Source organism: Arachis stenosperma, chromosome 10 (genome assembly GCF_014773155.1).
Source record: "Arachis stenosperma cultivar V10309 chromosome 10, arast.V10309.gnm1.PFL2, whole genome shotgun sequence".
NCBI lineage: Eukaryota > Viridiplantae > Streptophyta > Magnoliopsida > Fabales > Fabaceae > Arachis > Arachis stenosperma.
The window spans coordinates 31,954,742-31,975,408 of record NC_080386.1 but is presented as its reverse complement, the minus strand read 5'-3'; the positions used below and the strand labels follow the sequence as shown (position 1 = coordinate 31,975,408).

Below are 20,667 nucleotides of genomic sequence, written 5' to 3'. Positions count from 1 at the left end.
AAATTAATCCCAAATCTTCTTCAAAAACTCACCCTTTTCTCAATTTCTTTCCATATCTTCTCAAATCTTCTTTCTAATTTTTATTTTTTTCGAAATCTCTTCTCCCCACCCTTATAAATTCACGTTTGGAACCCCCTTTGCCCACACCATTCGAATTTCCTCTTCCTCTCTCTCTCTCTCTCTTCTTTCTTTTCTTTTGCTTGAGGACAAGCAAACCTCTAAGTTTGGTGTGCTTTTCCGTGATCACTAAGCCAAGATTCATCAATATCATGGCTCCTAAGGGAAAACAAACCAATTTAAGAGGCAAGAAAGAGAATAATCCAAAGAATCTTTGGAATCAAGAGAAGTTCTTAACCAAAGAACATGAAGACCATTATCACAAAATAATGGGTCTGAGGTCAGTGATCCCGGAAGTAAAATTTGATCTGAAAGAAGATGAATATCCGGGGATCCAAGAGCAAATTCGAAACAGAGGATGGGAAGTTCTAACCAATCCTGAGACAAAGGTTGGAAGGAACATGGTTCAGGAATTCTACTCAAATCTGTGGCTAACAGATAAGCAGAGAATGACTGGAACCGCTTACCATACCTACAGAACCATGGTCAGAGGGAAAGTTATGTACTTCCATCTGGACAAAATAAGAGAAATCTTCAAGTTGCCTCAACTGCAAGATGATCCTGACTCCTTCAATAGGAGGATGGTGAGAGTAGATAAAGGGTTGGATCAAGTTCTAGAGGACATATGCCTCCCTGGAACTAAGTGGATAACCAATTCAAAGGGTGTCCCAAACCAACTCAAGAGGGGAGACCTCAAACCAATTGCAAGAGGTTGGCTAGACTTTATTGGGCGTTCCATATTGCCCACTAGCAACCGTTCTGAGGTCACCATCAAGAGAGCAGTGATGATTCATTGCATTATGCTTGGAAGAGAAGTGGAGGTGCATCATGTGATTGCTTGTGAGATCTACACAATTGCAAATAAGAATTCCACTGAAGCCAAATTGGCTTACCCAAGCTTGATCTCCTTGCTCTGTAAAGAGGCTGGGGTGAAGATGGGAGTAGATGAGTTCATACCCATTGAACATCCAATCACCAAGAAGTCAATAGAGGGACAAGTGCAAGACAACTCTATCAAAAGGAGGGCGCATGAGTTCCTCCCTGAATTCCCTGAAATTGGCTATTGGGCCAACCTAGAAGCATCTATTAACAAGTTGCAAGAGACTATGGAGCAACTGAAGGAAGAACAGCAGAATCAAAACTGCATGCTCTGCAAATTGCTGAAGGAACAAGAGAAGCAGGGGCGTGAAATTCAAGAGATGAAACGCCAAAAGCTCTCCTCCCAAGCTGAGGGAGCATCCACTTCTCAAAATCAAGGTTGTTGAGTCCTAACTCTGTGAAAACCTCTATCATTAGGAGCCTATTTTTTTCGTTTTTTTTTATTTTATTTTGTTTTTCTATTTCTAGTTTCATCTTATATTTATTTTCTGAGTCTTGTTCTTAATTCATAATTAATAAAATTAAAGTTTATGCCTTAAAGCTATGAATGTCTTATGAATCCATCACCTCTCTTAAAAGAAAAATGCTTTAATCACAAAAGAACAAGAAGTACAGGGTTTCGAAATTTATCCTTGAAACTAGTTGAATTAGTTTGATGTGGTGACAATACTTTTTGTTTTCTGAATGAATGCTTGAACAGTGCATATGTCTCTTGAATTTGCTGTTTTAAGAATGTTAAAAATTGTTGGCTCTTGAAAGAATGAGGAGAAAGAGAACTGTTATTGAGGATCTGAAAAATCATCAAACTGATTCTTGAAGCAAGAAAAAGCAGTATTCAAAAAAAAAAAGAGAGAGAAGAAGAAAAGAAAAAAAAAAGAAATAAAGTTGTGAACCAAGGCAAAAAGAGTGTGCTTAAGAACCTTGGACACCTCTAATTGGGGACTCTAGCAAAGCTAAGTCACAATCTAAAAAGGTTCACCCAATTATGTGTCTGTGGCATGTATGTATCCGGTGGTAATACTGGAAGACAGAGTGCTTTGGGCCACAGCCAAGACTCATACACTAGCTATGTTCAAGAATCGTCATACTTAACTAGGAGAATCAATAACACTATCTGAGTTCTGAGTTCTCATAGATGCCAATCATTCTGAACTTCAAAGGATAGAGTGAGATGCCAAAACTGTTCGGAGGCAAAAAGCTACTAGTCCCGCTCATCTAATTGGAGCTATGTTTCTTTGATATTTTGGAGTCTATAGTATATTCTCTTCTTTTTATCCTATTTTGATTTTCAGTTGCTTGGGGACAAGCAACAATTTAAGTTTGGTGTTGTGATGAGCGGATAATTTATACGCTTTTTGGCATTGTTTTTAGTATGTTTTTAGTATCTTTTAGTTAGTTTTTATTATATTTTTATTAGTTTTTAGTTAAAATTCACTTTTCTGGACTTTACTATGAGTTTGTGTGTTTTTCTGTGATTTCAGGTATTTTCTGGCTGAAATTGAAGGTTCTGAGCAAAAATCTGATCCAGAGACTGAAAAGGACTGCAGATGCTGTTGGATTCTGACCTCCCTGCACTCGAAGTGGATTTTCTGGAGCTACAGAAGCCCAATTGGCGCGCTCTCAACGGCATTGGAAAGTAGACATCCTGGGCTTTCCAGCAATATATGATAGTCCATACTTTGCCCAAGATTTGATGGCCCAAACCGGCGTAGCAAATCAGCATCAGAAATTCCAGCGTTAAACGCCGGAACTGGCATAAAACTTGGAGTTAAACGCCCAAACTGGCATGAAAGCTGGCGTTTAACTCCAGAAAAGGTCTCTACACGAAATGACTTCATTTCTCAGCCCAAGCACACACCAAGTGGGCCCGAAAGTGGATTTTTCTGTCATTTACTCATTTCTGTAATCCTTAGGATACTAGTTTACTATTTATAGGACCTTTTGACATTGTATCCGTACCTTATGACCTCATGACATTTTTTACACGTTTCTTATGTACCTTCCACAGCATGAGTCTCTAAACCCCATGGTTGGGGGTGAGGAGCTCTGCTGTGTCTTGATGGATTAATGCAATTACTATTGTTTCTTATTCAATCATGCTTGCTTCCATTCTAAGATATCACTTGCTCTTAACCCGGATGAATGTGATGATCCGTGACACTCATCATGTTCTCAACTATGAACGTGTGCTTGACAACCACCTCCGTTCTATTTTAGATTAAGTAGATATCTCTTGGGTTCTTTAATCGGAATCTTCGTGGTATAAGCTAGAACTGATGGCGGCATTCAAGAGAATCCGGAAGGTCTAAACCTTGTCTGTGGTATTCTGAGTAGGATTCAATGACTGGATGACTTTGACGAGCTTCAAACTCCTGAAGGCGGGGCGTTAGTGACAGACGCAAAAGAATCACTGGATTCTATTCCGGCCTGATTGAGAACCGACAGATGATTAGCCATGCTGTGACAGAGCATCGGGACGTATTTTCACTGAGAGGATGGAAGGTAGCCACTGACAACGGTGAAACCCTACATACAGCTTGCCATGGAAGGAGCCTTGCGTGTTTGATGAAGAAGACAGTAGGAAAGCAGAGATTCAGAAGATGGAGCATCTCCAAAACCTCAACCTATTCTCCATTACTGCAAAACAAGTAATCATTTCATGTTCTTTTGTTTTTCTCAATCAATCCTGATAATTTCTGATATCCTGACTAAGATTTACAAGATAACCATAGCTTGCTTCAAGCCGACAATCTCCGTGGGATCGACCCTTGCTCACGCAAGGTATTACTTGGACGACCCAGTGCACTTGCTGGTTAGTTGTGCGGGATTGCAAAAGTGTTATTGCAATTTCGTGCACCAATCCATAAAGATAAAATTAATGAATTAGAAACTATTCCTTTAGGTAGTTCTATATCTGCTTTAATGGGAGGATTACCTGAAAAATGTAGTGATCCAGGTCCTTGCATAGTTAGTTGTACTATTGGTGGTGTAGTAATTTATGATTGCATGTGTGATTTAGGAGCATGTGTCAGTATAATGCCTTTGTCTATATATGATTTTTTAAGGCTCCCTCCCTTAAAAAGGTCGACAGCTCGTTTTGTGTTAGCAGATAAAAGCATTATTACAGTGGCTGGAGTTGCTGAAGATGTTTTGGTGAACATTAAAAGGCTCACATTTCCCACTGATTTTTATATCTTGGAGATTCCCCATAATGATTCAGATAAGCCATCATCAATCCTACTTGGAAGACCATTCCTGAAGACATCAAAATTCAAATTGGATGCTTTTTCAGGGACATACTCCTTTGAAATAGATGGCCGCATAGTAATCTTCAATCTGAATGGAGTCATTGACAACCCACCAGAAGATCGTTCTATCTTCCAGTGTGATGTCATAGACGAAAGTGTGGTTGAAGTTCAAAAGGAAGAGTTTGAAGAGAGGCACACTGGACAAGGTCCAAGTGTGGGGACCCTCTTAACTGACAATGAGGACACTTTGCCATTTTCACAAACCCCAGATAACCCAGAGTCTGCCCATGATCAAAAGTTAGAACTGAAACCTCTCCCTCCACATCTCAAATATGCTTACCTTGAGGATGAGCAGAAGCTTCCGGTTATTATTGCAAGAGAACTGACTTCTCAACAAGAAGAACAGCTACTTGATGTGCTGAGGAAGCATAAGAAGGCAATTGGGTGGAGTTTGGCAGACATAGTGGGAATCAACCCTCAAATATGCGAGCACAGAATATTTTTAGAAGAGGGAGCAAGACCTGTCCGTCAACCACAAAGAAGATTGAATCCTACCATCTTGGAAGTTGTCAAAAAGGAAGTGACCAGACTATTGGAGGCTGGTATCATATATCCCATTTCAGACAGTGAATGGGTAAGTCCAGTACAAGTGGTGCCCAAGAAGTCCGGAGTCACTACCGTGAAGAATGAGCATGGAGAGCTCATAGCAACTAGAGTTCAGAATGCTTGGAGAGTCTGCATTGATTACAGACGTCTCAACCAAGCTACTCGTAAGGATCACTACCCACTTCCATTCATTGATCAAATGCTGGATCGCTTGTCAGGTAAATCACATTATTGCTTTTTAGATGGTTACACGGTTATTTCCCGATTCATATAGCTCCTGAGGATCAGGAAAAGACTACTTTTACATGTCCTTTTGGGACCTACGCTTATAAGAGAATGCCCTTTGGCTTGTGCAATGCACCAGCTACTTTTCAAAGGTGCATGATAAGTCTTTTCTCTGATCTTATTGAGGACTGTATGGAAGTTTTTATGGACGATTTTAGCATTTATGGTGATTCTTTTAACCTTTGCTTAGATGGATTATCTAGAGTATTAGATAGATGTATTAATACAAACCTTGTATTGAATTTCGAAAAATACCACTTTATGGTAAAGCAAGGGATTGTATTGGGACATGTGGTATCTAATAATGGCATTTCTGTAGACCCAGCAAAGGTGAATGTTATTTCTAGTTTACCTTACCCCTCTTCTGTGAGGGAAGTCCGTTCGTTCCTTGGCCATGCAGGTTTCTACAGGGGATTTATTAAGGACTTTAGTAAGGTGGCACTTCCCTTATCCAGATTACTACAAAAGGATATTGAGTTCGAGTTCAGTGAGGATTGCAAACAAGTATTTGATAAGCTAAAGACTACTCTAACTCAAGCTCCAATTGTGAGAGGACCCGACTGGAGCCAGCCATTTGAAATCATGTGCGATGCTTCCAACCATGCAGTAGGAGCAGCGCTGGCTCAGCGTGAAGGTAAGAATCCTTTTGTTATTGCCTATGCATCTAAGACTTGAGACACTGCCCAGTCCAATTATACTACTACTGAGAAAGAGCTACTTGCTATTATTTTTGCTCTAGATAAATTTCGGACTTATTTACTTGATACTAGAGTAGTAGTGTATTCGGACCATGCAGCTCTAAAGTATCTATTGGCTAAAAAGGAATCCAAACCAAGACTTATACGTTGGATACTGTTGTTACAAGAATTTGATTTAGAAATCAAGGATAGGAGTGGTAATCAAAATTTAGTAGCAGACCACTTGAGTCGCCTTGAACATATTAAGAATGATTCTACTCCTATAGATGATAATTTTCCTTTTGACAACTTGCAAGCAGTATCTGAGGTAGTCCCTTGGTATGCACCTGTTGCTAATTATTTAGTTAGCCGCACAATTCCTCCGCATTTTTCTAAACATCAAAGAGACAAGCTGAAAAGCGAGTCTAAATATTATATATGGGATGCCCATATTTATGGAGATGTGGCGCTGACCAGATAATTAGACGTTGTGTACCTCAATCAGAATTCCAGTCCAATTTAGAGGCCTGTCACTCATCTGAAAGTGGAGGACATTTTAGCCCTCAACGAACAGCTAGAAAGATCTTAGACTGTGGATTCTGGTGGCCTATTCTTTTTAGAGATGCTGCTGAGTTTTGTAAATCTTGTCACCCATGCCAGAAATTTGGTAACATATCCAAGAGGGATGAGATGCCTCAACAATATATGCTTTTCTGTGAAATTTTTTATGTTTGGGGCATTGACTTCATGGGTCTATTTCCAAATTCTAGTGGATATTTTTATATATTGTTAGCTGTAGATTATGTTTCCAAATGGGTAGAAGCAATTCCTACCCGCACTGATGATGCTAACATTGTTATTTCCTTTGTGAGAAACCATATTATATGCCGCTTTGGATCACCACGAGCGATCGTGAGTGATCAAGGCACCCATTTTTGTAACAGGAGACTAGCAGGATTGATGAAGAAGCATGGGATAATCCATAAAGTTGCAACAGCTTATCATCCCCAAACTAATGGGCAAGCCGAGGTGTCAAACAGAGAAATTAAACGTATCTTGCAAAAGATAGTAAAGCCTCACAGAAAAGACTGGAGCACCAGACTACAAGATGCACTGTGGGCATATAGAACAGCATACAAGACACCCATTGGGATGAGTCTCTACCGCTTAGTCTATGGAAAAGCTTGTCATCTCCTAGTTGAAATCGAACACAGAGCCTTCTGGGCAGTTAAAGAGTGCAACATGGGGATTGAGAATGCTGGAGTTGAAAGAAAGTTGCAACTGTAGGAACTGGAGAACCTTCACCTAGAAGCTTATGAGAACTCCAGAATATACAAGGAAAAGATGAAAGCTGTGCATGATCAAAACATCAAGAAGAGAGAGTTCCAACCTGGAGATTTTGTTCTCCTTTACAAATCTTGACTGAGGCTCATGCCCGGTAAGTTGAGATCAAAATGGGAAGGTCCATACAGAATAGAGAAGGCTGAACCGTACGGAGTTTATCACCTAAGCCATCCTTCAAGTGCTGAACTTATTAAGGTTAATGGACACCGCCTGAAGCTATACCATGGTGAGAAGGTGCAGAAAAGCAAGGATCTTGAGATCTTCCGCCTGGAAGATCCCCACATAGCAACAGATTGAGCTAGTAGAGCGTCCAACTTACGGACGTTAAAGCAAAGTGCTTGGTGGGAGACAACCCACCGCGGTATGATCGTTCTTTTCTTCACTTTTAGTTTTTCTTCTTTAAATAACTCTTCTCTTTGTTAGTGCTTTCGTGCTCTTTCAATTACATGTCTTTATCTTTCCTTAAAAAAAAAAAAATTTCGCCGCGCGACGCGATTGCACCAGCGACGCGTCCGCGTGGCAGGGGGAGTAAAGAAAAATAAAAATGAACAGAAAGTTACGCAGGAGCAGCGCTGGAGTCGTGCCAAAGGCACACATTATTCCACGCGACCGCGTCGCATGGAAATCATGGCCTCCCACGCGACCGCGTGCTCCACGCGGCCGCGTGCCCTGCATTTTCGACGTCAGAGGGTGCACAATGCTATATTGTGCGAGAGTAGTGCTGGATTGGTGCTGGAAGCACAATCCTTGTCACACGACCGCGTCGCCAACGCGGCCGCATCATTTCATTTCTGATGCACACTCACGCGATCGCATGACCCACGCGATCGCGTCACCTTAATTTGGCAATTGAATTATATTGAACAGAGAGTTGTGCTGGAGCGAGGCTGCACTCGTGCCAGCAGCACAACGTAGGTCACGCGACCGCGTTACAGACGCGATCGCGTCCCCTTTCCTGATGCGCACTCACGCAAACGCGTGCCTTCCGCGGCCGCGTCGCATGCGCTACACAGCTCAACTTCAATTGCCAAATTATCTTATCTTTCTTTCCTCCAAATCCTAATTTTTCTTTTCCCTCCTTCCTTCTTCTTTCCCCTTCTACCTCACCTTTCACTCTCTATCTCTCTCACCACCATTAACAAGGTTTTACCTTCTTCTTCCTTCTTCTCTTTTCTATCATTCTTATTATATTATGTATATATATTATTATTTTCTTTTTCTTTTCTTTTTATTTTCAAATCTTTATTTTTCCTTCTTCTTCTTTTCCTTTTACATGGTGTTAGAAACCTTTTGAGTCATCATTCCTCATTATATGCTTGTGGATTATCGCAAATTGTTTGACAATTATTTTTCTCCTATTTAAGGGATTGCTTGCATGTTCAATTTCATACTTTTTCTATCTTGTTTACCATGCATGCCATGTGTTTGTGAAAAAGCCCATATAGCACTATGCACTTTTCTACATTACTTTACTCTATTCTGCAATGCTCGCTTTTCACAAATTCTGTTTCATATTTTATTAATTAAATTTAATTGTCAATACAAACGTGATAGTTAGTTTGCTACAAATGGTAACCTAAATTGGACATTGAATGTTTGATATATGCTACTCATGCCTTTGCCTGCATGCCAATAAACCTCTTGCATTCCATTGTTCTTCATGCACTTGCTATATTTCCATTGATGAGCTTTTCACATGTAATCCGGACCATGTGTTAATGCCATTTATCTTTATTGTGCATTGACTATCACTTACAATACCCTCTTCCTTGCTCTATCTCTTTGAAATTAATTTCCTTTCTCTTCCCTTCTTTCAGGATGGCCACCAAGAAAGGAAAAGAGAAAGCTACTTCCAAACCACCAGCAAGAAGAGGAACTAAAAGAGCATTAATGGCAGAGCCTTCTTCAACCGCAGTCAAGCCCTCAACAAAAAGAGTTAAGAGGATAATAAAGGTTGACGACAAGGAGAAAGCCTTTCCAGCAAAGGACACTGCGCGATTTCCCAATCGCTACTGTGAGCAGATGTTCCCTATCCTAGCAGAAAAGAACTATAACAATGAATACCTTCTTATCCTCCCGTCCAATATTGCCACCTTTGTTGAGCCGCAAATTGAGCGAAGACAATGGGGTTTCCTACGGAGACAGCCAAGGCAGGTCAATCTTTCTTGGGTAGTTGAGTTCTACTCCAACTTCTACATACCAACCCTGCAGTCTGTTTATGTCCAGCAGAAGCAAATCCCCATCACAGAAGAGGCCATTCAGCAAGTTCTGAGTCTTCCCCCTATTCCAGCAGGAATGGACGCTTTTCAAGAAGCCACCCTTCAGCGCCAAAGATACCAATTTGACTGGGACTCCGTTCTCGGAGTCATCACTTTACCTGGCAGCCGTTGGATCTACGGATACCACCGCACCCGCCCTAAGGGAATCTTGGCTTCCGCACTTACCTTGGAGGCTCGCGTATGGGCACAGATCATGTCCCATTACGTCTTTCCAAACACTCAAGAGTCCTCCTTCACTGCGGACATGGCTGTTCTACTATGGTGCATCCTTACAGACCAACCTCTGGATCTCTCAAGACACATCCGGCATGCTATGGAGCATGTACAAATCGCGGGCAACTTACCTTTTCCCGCCTTGGTCTCAAATCTTATCTCAGCAGCCAAAGTCTCCTGCAGAGCTGGGGACACCAAAGCCATGCTTCCACGGGATGATCAATATGTCCCTAACGGGAAATACCTCAGACTTTCAGCAGCCACTACAAGCCAGCCTACTGAGCCGGTTGAAGATATTCCTTCTTCAACACCACAAGCAACTACCACTGAGAAATTGCTCCAGCAGATACTTGAAAAGTTGGATCGGCATGAACAGAAAGCAAAGATGAGAGAGCACCGTAACGAGCGCCGATTCAAACACCTCAAAGGAGCTACTCAAGGGACGCTTCAGAGACTCAGACACCCCGGACTCCACTTCTTTTACCAGCACCGGGAGCCATGATGATCCCGACTGTGGAGATACTGCCACCAGCCCACCCCTGTTCCTGACAGATGGCACCGAGGACGGTGCAAAGCCTTAAGTGTGGGGAGGTTGGTCAGTACCTGACTTCCAGAGGTAAATTCTCTTCTCTGACACCAATAATTAGGATATTTTAGTTAGATTTTTCTTTCTTTTATAGGATAGAATAAATTGCATAGGTTAGGATAGTTGCATGCATGTTCTACTTGATTGAAAAGACAATAAGTTTCTTTTAAAAATCTATCTTTGGAACAAAATTTCACTAATTTTTCAAAATTTTTATGATAAATCTGCTTGGGTTGTATTTGGAACATGATGTTTGAGCTAAAGAACACACAACCTGTGAAAGATTTGAGCCTTTATGTATGGTTACATTATTTAACCATAATTATTTTATTCTTGTGTGTTTACTTCTCTATTATTGTAATCTATATTTTGTTTTATCTTATATGTCCAATATTTATTATATTTACATGCTTGCACATGATTGAGGCCATTATTTGTTTAAACTCACTTATCCAAATCAAGCCTACCCTTTTCAATTACCCTTGTTAACCACTTTGAGCCTTTAAAACCGCATTTGTTCTATATTTTACCACATTACTAACCTTAAGCTGAAAAACAATTGCATATCCCAAATTGAATCTTTGGTTAGCTTAAGATAGAATTGTGTGTGCTAGTTAAGTATGGGAAATTGTGGGAACAAAAGTTATTAAGGGAATGTGTCATGAAAATTTAAAAGGAAATTTGGATACCCACTCATGTGAAAATATAAGAATGAAAAATCTATGTGCATTGATAAGCTTTATTTATTCAAAAAAAAATAAAAATAAAAATAAAAATAAATCAATAAATAAGGGGACAAGATTACCCCAATGTTAAATTCAGAATTCAAAGATCAATGCACATATGATAGAATTAAAATACAAGGTTGAAACATGAGTATGGGTTGAAAAAGGGAATTATGGGTAGCTAGGCATGAATTTAAAAGTATATAGAATATATGTATATTAGGTGAGAGCTTAGGTTAATTAAAGATTCAATTTATAAAGCTCACTTAGCCATATGTATATCCTTACCTGCACCTTGGCCCCATTACAACCCTGAAAAGACCTCATGATGTTTGCATTGGTATATTAACTGTTGTTGATTGGTTAGGAGAAAAACAAAAGTTAGAAAGCATGACTAGAGAAGAATAGAGTGATTACCCTATACACTAGAGATTAGAGCGTACATACATTATCAGTGAGGATTCAATGCTTGAATTTTCATGTTTCCGGCCTTCATAAGCTATCTTCTTGCACTTTTATCGGTTTTATTATATGATGATAGAATTAGTGGAATTTGATTTGTAATTGTTTTGAAGGGCTTATTTACTTTTGATCAAGTGGATAATAATCATATAGTTGCATTTATTTATATATGTAGGATTGCATTGCATTTCATGAGTTTCTGCATGTTCATACTTATTTCCTTGTCTCCTTCAATTTAGCATGAGGACATGCTAATGTTTAAGTGTGGGGAGGTTGATAAACCACTATTTTATAGTTTATATTGTGTTTAATTGTGTGATTTTGTCATGATCCTTACCCACTTATTCATCAATTTAGCATGCATTTAGATTTCCTTCCTGAATTTATTACATGTTTGAAAATTGCTTCCTAGAGACTTTAATTATTTAATTTTAATTCTCCTTTATTCCATTCGATGCCGTAATCTGTGTGTCAAGTGTTTCAGACTTTATAGGGCATGAATGAGACGGAGATTGGAGAGGAAGCTAGCAAAAATGGAAGGAACACAAGAATTTGAGGAGATAACCAGCGAAAAGTGACGCGGTCGCATGGCTCACGCGACCGCGCGAAGGAGCGCAAATCGCAGTGACACGGCCGCATGGCTTGCGCGGCCGCGCGGATTGGAAAGCACAAGCAACGCGGTAGCGTGGACGACGCGAACGCGTGAAGAAGAAAAGTGCAAGCGACGCGTCCGCATGGACGACGCGATCGCGTGACATGCGCGATCTGCATAATCTGCAGAATCCGAAACCAGCGATTTTGGACCCTATTTCGGCCCAGTTTTCGGCCCGGAACAGCAGACTAGAGTCAGAGAATATGCAGAAACAATGGCGACACATTCATTGAGTAGTTTTAGATCTAGTTCTTCACTCTCTTAGGTTTTTCTCTCTAGTTTTTAGAATTTTAATTTTCAATTGGTCTTAGCATTGGAACATTGAGAAGAGTTATTTCCTCATCAAGACTTCATCATTCTAGTTTGTTCTCCTAACTTGGTTTTATTCTTCCATGTTCTTTGTTATGTTCAATTTTGTCATTCAGATACTTTTATGATTAATTAATGCAAGGATTATTTCTTTTTAATTTAATTTCAATTCCAATAATCATGTCTTCTTTTAATTCTCTTTCATGTGCCATGGATTCTTTATTTACAATGCGTGAGTAGTTTCATTACTTGATGGGGAGTTGATTAAAAGGAACTCTTGAGTTGGAAGGATTGAAGGAAAAATTTGTAATTGGGTTAAATGTTGGATTGCTATCCTGTCACCGACGCCAATCCCTTTGAACTAAGTGGGTTGCAACTTGTGAACAGATCTGGCATTCCCACTTGTTTGACTTTCCCTTACCTAGTAAGGGATAACCAAACAAAACAACTATTAATTATAAATTAATCTTACAATCACACCATCAATGATAGAGATTCTAACCAATCAATTCCCACTCAAGGCTTTTATTTATATTATTTAAAATTCCTCAATTTAAATTCCAATTTACTTAGCTCAACTTCTTGGAATATCTGATTAATAAAACAGCACACTTTTCTGCAACTCGTTGGGAGACGAACTGGGACTTAAAACTCCCAGTAATTTTAATTTAAACTTTCTGTGACATATTTCTAAATTGATAGGCAGATTTTCGGTGAGTTAAGAACTATACTTGCAACGTAACCATTTAAATAAATTTTTAATTCACCAGTTTCTGCACTCCATCAGTGGTTCGTCCCACTCACGGTGAGGACGGTAGCATTGTCTCACTCACGAATAGGTAAGTTAGAGATGTAGGATATCCTTTCTTGCTGCGATAGACAAATTGAGAATGAAGGATTCTCTCTCTTGTTACTGTAAACAAGTTTGAGGTTTCTTGTTATTGCTTTGGGAAATTGGATAGAAGGTTGAGAATTCCCTTCAGTTTAATTTCCAACTGTGGTGAGGATGATAATTTTATGGCGCTCACGACTTGAGGATAATTATCCTTATAACAAATGTGAACATAAAGAATTATGATTTTGAATTCGATTTTTGGTTTTGATTATGATTATGTTTGGTTGAAATATAATTATAAAGCTTGGACACTCGACGACAATTCTTGAACCTTGGTTTCATTCTATTTGAAAAGCGTTGAAAGCTATACGTGGAAGACAAAAAAATAATTCTACTATTAACTATAATGGCTTATTGTTTTCAACTTGCAAAGTGAACATTTCTTTGGCAAAGCTTTGAGTTTGAATCCAATGCTATTTAAAGGTGTATATGTCAAAACCTATACATAATTGTATGTTAAATTTATAATGTGTACAGTATTCTTGAATAGATTCTTACTAATATTTTATTTTTACTTCAATTACAGGGAAAAAGTTAAATTGTTTATTAGATCGAGAATTTTTTAAATATATGAAAAAATTACAAATATAAAGGATTTTTCTATACACACCAAGTTTAATGGTAATAATTATACTTGATTCTTAAAGTTAAACTATATGCTTTGATTCCTTATGTTTTAATTGAATTTCTTGTGAGGAGAGAAGAATAGTAGTTGATTTTGATTTTATTTTTCCCTTCTGTTTTACCATTTTCAAGTTCATGGTATGCAGTAGTGAGTAAGCAATGAACATTTTATTTTATGTCTTTTTTAAATTAATATTTTAAAATGTGGAGTATTTTTGTTTAGTTTAATATGTTCATTTTTACGTACTTTAGTACTTTAAGTAAATGCCTTGTTGATTTCACAACCTATTTAGATATAGTTTTGTATTGTTCAATATTTTTTGAGAAAATAATTTACAAATAATTCTCAGTTTAGATTGCGTGTAAACACGTGCTTCAACTTTTGAATAGCACAAAAATCATTATGACAAACAGTTCTTCTCACTCAATCATATCCGTAACACTCAAAATTCAGACAAGGATCAAAATCTCTCAAAACTCTCTCAAAATCATCGCAAAAAGTTAAGGAAGTTTCGAAACTGAATATGAAAATAATTATGAGAAAATAAAATAAGTAGATGAAGAAGAAGAAGCAGCAGACCATGAGGAGGAGGGAGAGAAAGAGTTTTAAATTATGCAGAACTTATCAATACAAAAACACCAAAAATTAGTAAACAATACACATAAACATATTTATTTTACACCGAAATTTGCTGCAAATATATAAAAATATTTTCTTTAATGCTGTATTTTTTCTTCTTTTTTTTCTTATTTCTTTCTTTCTTTTAATTGAATGAATGTAAATTTATCCTCTTTCAAGTAATTTCGCCGTATTATGTGTTTTCTTTTCTTCTTTGTTTGATTTTTTTTGTTAAGAGAGTAAAATAAGAAGAAACTTGAGAAGGTAAAACAAGAAGGAAAAGATAAATAAGAAAAAAAAGAAAAAGAAGATGGTGATGATGATGAAAAAAAAAGAAAATAAAAAATGAGGAGGAGAAAGAGAAATAGTTTTGAATTATACAGAACTTATCAATATAAAAACACCAAAAATCTTAAATAATATAGATAAATATCTTTGTTTTACACTGAAATTTGCTGCAAATATATAAAAATATTTTCTTTAATGCTGCGTTTTTTTTCTTCTTTTTTTATTTCTTTCTTTCTTTTAGTTGAATGAATATAAGTTCATCCTCTTTCAAGTAATTTTGCAGCATTATGTCTTTCTTCTTCTTCTTTTTTTGATTTTTTTTGTTTTTATTCTTGTTAAAAGACTAAAACAAGAAGAAGAAGAAGAAGAAGAAGAAGAAGAAGAAGAAGAAGAAGAAGAAGAAGAAGAAGAAGAAGATGGTGATGATGATGATAATGATGATGAAAAAGAAAAAAAAGTAGCAGACGATGAGGAGGAGGGAGAAGGAGAGTTTTGAATTTTATGCAGAACTTATCAGTATACATACACCGAAAATTCTTAAACAATACACATAAAGATCTTAGTTTTACACGAATTTGTTGCAAATACACAAAAATATATTTTTTTTAATACATACATAACTCCTACATTACATTCAAATCAATCCATCAATGATGAATAACAATTTTCATAAACAAAAATAATATTATTGACCTACGGAATCATAAACTACTAATGAAAACATTAACTAGAATCGAACCACACCTCAGTCACTTGATTGGATTCAAAATAATAATCCACTTCGCTCTAATTCAATTGATAATCTGAACATAAATCATTCATTATCTTCAACAATGAAATAACTGTTCAAAACTGATTTCAGAGTTTGATTTTAAAAACATAGAACGATGGAAATTGCAAAAAATGAAGAAAGAGAACGCAGAGAATGAATGAAGAAAAATGCAGAAAATGAGGAGATGGAAGAAAACGTAGATCGAAAACACTGAAAAAATTTGAAAATAAAAACGAAATCCTTTCGAAAAAAGAAGTTTGCACGTTGATTCAAAAGTTGGTTAGATAGCAACGCGTGAGATGAATTAGATTAAAGAGATTTATATAAATTTCTATTAAAAAATAACTTCTACGTGCGGAATATTTATAAAATTAATTGTCAAATAATATAAAGGCTTAAAATTTATAATGTTTACGTCCGACAGTGCAGTTTAATAATACACAAAGGAAAAATGATCGGACAATAATGGAAGGACCTTTCGTATTTTATTAGGCCTCTTCTTCCGAATACAAGGAAACTTGGATTTCCAATTAAAGTCAAGACTCCAATGATAAAATGGTAAATCGAATATTATAATATTTGTTCAGAATAATTCTTTCTTTTTTCTACATTATTTGATACTATAGTAATGCATTTATTATTATCTGTTTCTTTAAAAGTAATTTCACCAACACCAAAGAAAAAACATTGGTTTTATAGAAACTAATTTTCACTTCAAAATAATAATAATAATAATAATAATAATAACTTTTAAAAAAAAGATATGTATTTTAGTTAAGAAAAATGTTAAGTGATGATCAACATTTTCACCTTATAATTTATTTTATTTTTAAATTAATATAAATAATTAATTCACTATTTATTTATATTAAAAATATTGACCTCTAGCATTCTCCATTCACCAATATTATTGCATTAGATTAAGGACATCAGAGCCTCACAGTGAAAAAAGAGAACAATAGCCTCCCTAAATTTTAATTTTTTTTATATAAATTATATATTAATTTTAGTTTAATTTTTTTTAAAAAATTTATTTTAATTTAATTTTATCATAAAAATAATATTTAGCCCCTTTCTAATATTTTATGTATCTTCTTTCCTGCATTGGATATAACCCAAGGAAAGAAAATTTATTAACAAATTAATAATTTTTTACGGGGACATTGTTAATTTTAAGTTTTGAACTATCATACTAGGAGTTTGTCCAGGTGTTGTTATATATTTTATTGAAAAAAAATTCAAATAAAGAAAGATCTTTTCAAATTTTTTGATAAATTTAGAAATTTTTTTTTATAAAATCACTTGAAAAATTAGAAAAATATCTTTTTCTGAGAAATTATATTGTTATCTTCTAAAAACTGAAGTTGTTGATAATTATGACGTGAAGTCGTGAAAGGAAGTTCAAAGATAAAATATTTTTTTTTAATATTACATTCTAATTAAACATTAACAAAAAAATACCGATAGATATATATCCAAACATATAAACTTTGTTAATGAAGATTTACTGATTTAACAAACCTTATATATGCACGCACGGCTCGCGACACTGGTGAAAATAATGTGTGCTTGTGAATTCAATGAATTAACATGCATATTTATCATATCAATTTATTCATGGTCTGAAGCAGTTAAGTTCTACACGTCAAGATTTGCAAATTACAATGGGATTCATTTTACCATGCTAACAATTCCACCATTTCTCAAAATCAGATACTTCAGAGTTCAGAACTAGTGCATGCATGCAAGGTGATTGGTCTTTTATCCACCTCCTTCTTATTGGATTCAAGTGCTTGGAGGTTTTTAGGACTTAGGAGCTTTAATTTATTTAAGCATTATCGTATATACTTTAAAATAAAATTCTATATTATTAGGACACCTGAAAATTATTAAAATGGGATCCATATGTCAATCAACAGTTTATACACAATAATATATATCCCACGAAGAAAAAGAAATGTATCCTAAATATTTTTTATTAAACCATCATATATATATTTGTGCAAGCAATCAAATTACTAATCAAAATAACCTCTTGACAACATCTGAATATTATGAATCAGATTAAATTCTATTAAATAATGGTACATGTGTAGTTGAATGTTCTATCTTAGTTATTCATATTGGTTATTAATCTTAACGCTCATAAGAAATTTCACAAATTACTGCATGCACTTTACATTACACAAAACTTAATCAGTGTTAAAAGATTTGCAGTTAATAACCATTGTTATTTTGAGTTTTATGCTAATTACGAAATGTCTTATATTTCAATTGAAGTATAATTAATTAAAACTATTGTATCATCATTACTACTCTTATATTATAATAATATAAAATTTTAAAATATTTGTATATATAACCTTTGACTGTATTTAAAATATGATCTAAAAATTTATTTTTGTCTAAACTTAACTTTAACTATAAATTTAATTAGTTTATATATATATATATATATATATATATATATATATATATGTTATTATTTTATTTACTAAAAATACAAAAGATTAAAATAAATCTATTATATAATAAGTACATGATAAAAAATATCTTTAATTTTCAAAATATATAAGAACAATTACTCAAATAATATCAGATGAATATTTACATAAAAATATTGTGTGAAGACGATAAACATAATATAAACATATGTTATATTTCAATCATCAATTTTTCATAAAAACATATAGTGTATATATTATATAGTAACCATAATATTATACTAAAAAAGAGTGCGAGTTCATACATCATTAGTCTCTATTCAAATAAGTTTCGCACCTCCTCTCCCATCTTATCAATGTGCGTGCGTGCAGTTGTGAGTACTATACAACGAACCAAATAATGAGAGGAGCACTTTGAAGAAGAAATGCATGAACCAGACTCCAATACCTGGCTTATATAAACCCCATGCCCCTAATCCCTTTTCACGCATCAATTTTATCATTTTAATTAGCTTCCTCTGAATTATTTACTTGTTCCAAAATGCCTTCTTCGTCTGCACCAATTACTATAATCTCAAGATGCACCGTTGTCCCTCACAAACCCTCAACACTCAACGACCTCAAGCTTTCAATCTCAGACCTCAACATGCTCTCTTGTCACTACATCCAAAAGGGATGTATCTACGCTGCACCCTCACTCCCTCAAACCACTCTAATCCAATCCCTTAAAACCTCACTCTCACAAACCCTCTCCATCTTCCCTCCCCTCGCCGGAACCTTCCGAACCTCAGATTCCGGCCATGTCTACGTCCATTCTAATGACTCCGGCGTCCATTTCATCCACGCCGCGGCTTCTGCAGTTTCTGTCTCCGACCTCTTGTCCTCAAAGGACGTCCCCAACACCTTCCAACAACTCTTCCCCTTCCACAAGAAACTAAACTACACCGCTCATTTCTCTCCGATCATGGCCGTTCAGGTCACCGAGCTCGCCGATGGTGTCTTCATCGGCATCGCCGTCAACCATGCCGTCACCGACGGAGCCTCCCTCTGGCACTTCTTCAACACCTTCGCTGAATTCTCCAGAGGAGCCGCATCGCCATCGAGGCTCCCGGACTTCCGCCGGGACTCAATTCTGGTCTCCGAAGCCGTCCTCCGGCTACCGGACGGCGACCTTAAGGTCTCCTTCAATGCCAACGAGACCTTGCGCGAGAGGATCTTCGGCTTCAGCCGCGAATCCATTCGGAGGCTGAAAGCAGAAGCGAACCGCCGCGCACCGCTGGAGAATCAAATCTGCAGCGATGACGGCGGCTCCGCCGTTGAGTTGATGGCGAAGATGAGCAACGACACGAAATTGGAAACGGTTACTGGAAACAAACCAAATAGTGAAATCGTTGAGATCTCGTCCTTTCAGTCCCTCTGCGCGCTGACTTGGCGTGCGGTTACGCGTGCTAGGAAGATTCCGTTATCCAAATCGACGACGTTTAGAATGGCGGTTAACGTTCGCAGCAGAATGGAGCCGAAGCTTGGGGATAACTACTTTGGGAACGCGATTCAGAGCTTTGCCACGTGTGCGACCGCGGAAGAAGTAGTGTGCAGGGACCTTTCGTGGAGCGCAAAGCAGCTGAACAAGAGCGTTAGGGCGTACGATAGCGATGCGGTGAAGCGCGCCATAGAGGATTGGGAGTGCGAGCCACAGTGCTTCGCTTTGGGGAACCACGACGGCGCCACGGTGCAGATGGGGAGCTCTCCGCGGTTTCCTATGTACGATAATGATTTCGGGTTGGGGAAACCAGTGGCTGTGAGGAGCGGCGCCGCCAATAAGTTCGACGGAAAGATGTCGGCATTTCCTGGGAGGGATGGCGGTGGTTCCGTGGACTTGGAGGTGGTCTTGGCGCCCGATGCTATGGCGGCTCTTGAGTGTGACGACGAGTTCATGCTCTATGCATCTGGTTGATGTGGACACGTGTCAGTATCTTGTGGAGCTTAGCATTTAGTGATGCTGTCGTGTTGTACAATATACCGTTGGATCGTGTTTGAGTCATGTAACGCATGCAATAAGAGTAGCATGTAGTGGCTGCGGCTTGAATAAATAGTTAAATGGTTGGGACTCGGAATGCAGTACTTAAATAAGGTTAAGCATTTTAATAAATGCAATGTGTATTATAATCACAATAATTAATGAGTTATAAATGGTCATTATTTAACGTTTAATACCCCTCCGCCTCGACTAATTCATTGTATTTGTGCTAAGGAATCATTGAGATAAAAACGCTGAAAGTATCTTATTATAAAGATGTTTTTTAATATAATAAAATTTAACATATATAATTGATTAAATCGTGTTAATTTTATTTTTATCAAAATTAAGTTAAACAAATTGATTTGACCAAAAAATAGTAAATCAAATTTTGCACTGATCTAAATTAATATTATTTTTTTATAGAAAATAATTATAATACCCTATTATAAAAAATGACTAAAATATTTTTATTATATATATTAATTTTAAGAATCTTAGATTTTAATTTTTTATTTTTCTATTCTAGGGTTAGAATTTAGAATTTTTAAAATATATATATATAATAAAAGTTTTTTAATCATTCTCTATAATAAGGGTATTGTGGTCATTTTTTATAAAAAATA

General features: G+C 36.7%; 1 protein-coding gene across 1 annotated transcript; it reads left to right on the top strand.

Annotated features, from left to right (window-relative positions):
• The first annotated feature begins 18,565 nt into the window (after positions 1 to 18,565).
• LOC130958072 (uncharacterized acetyltransferase At3g50280-like) lies at positions 18,566 to 20,139 on the top strand. The gene has a single exon (XM_057884964.1). The coding sequence runs from the start codon at positions 18,566 to 18,568 to the stop codon at positions 19,976 to 19,978; it is 1,413 nt and encodes a 470-aa protein (XP_057740947.1). The 3' UTR covers positions 19,979 to 20,139.
• Positions 20,140 to 20,667: the final 528 nt, after the last annotated feature.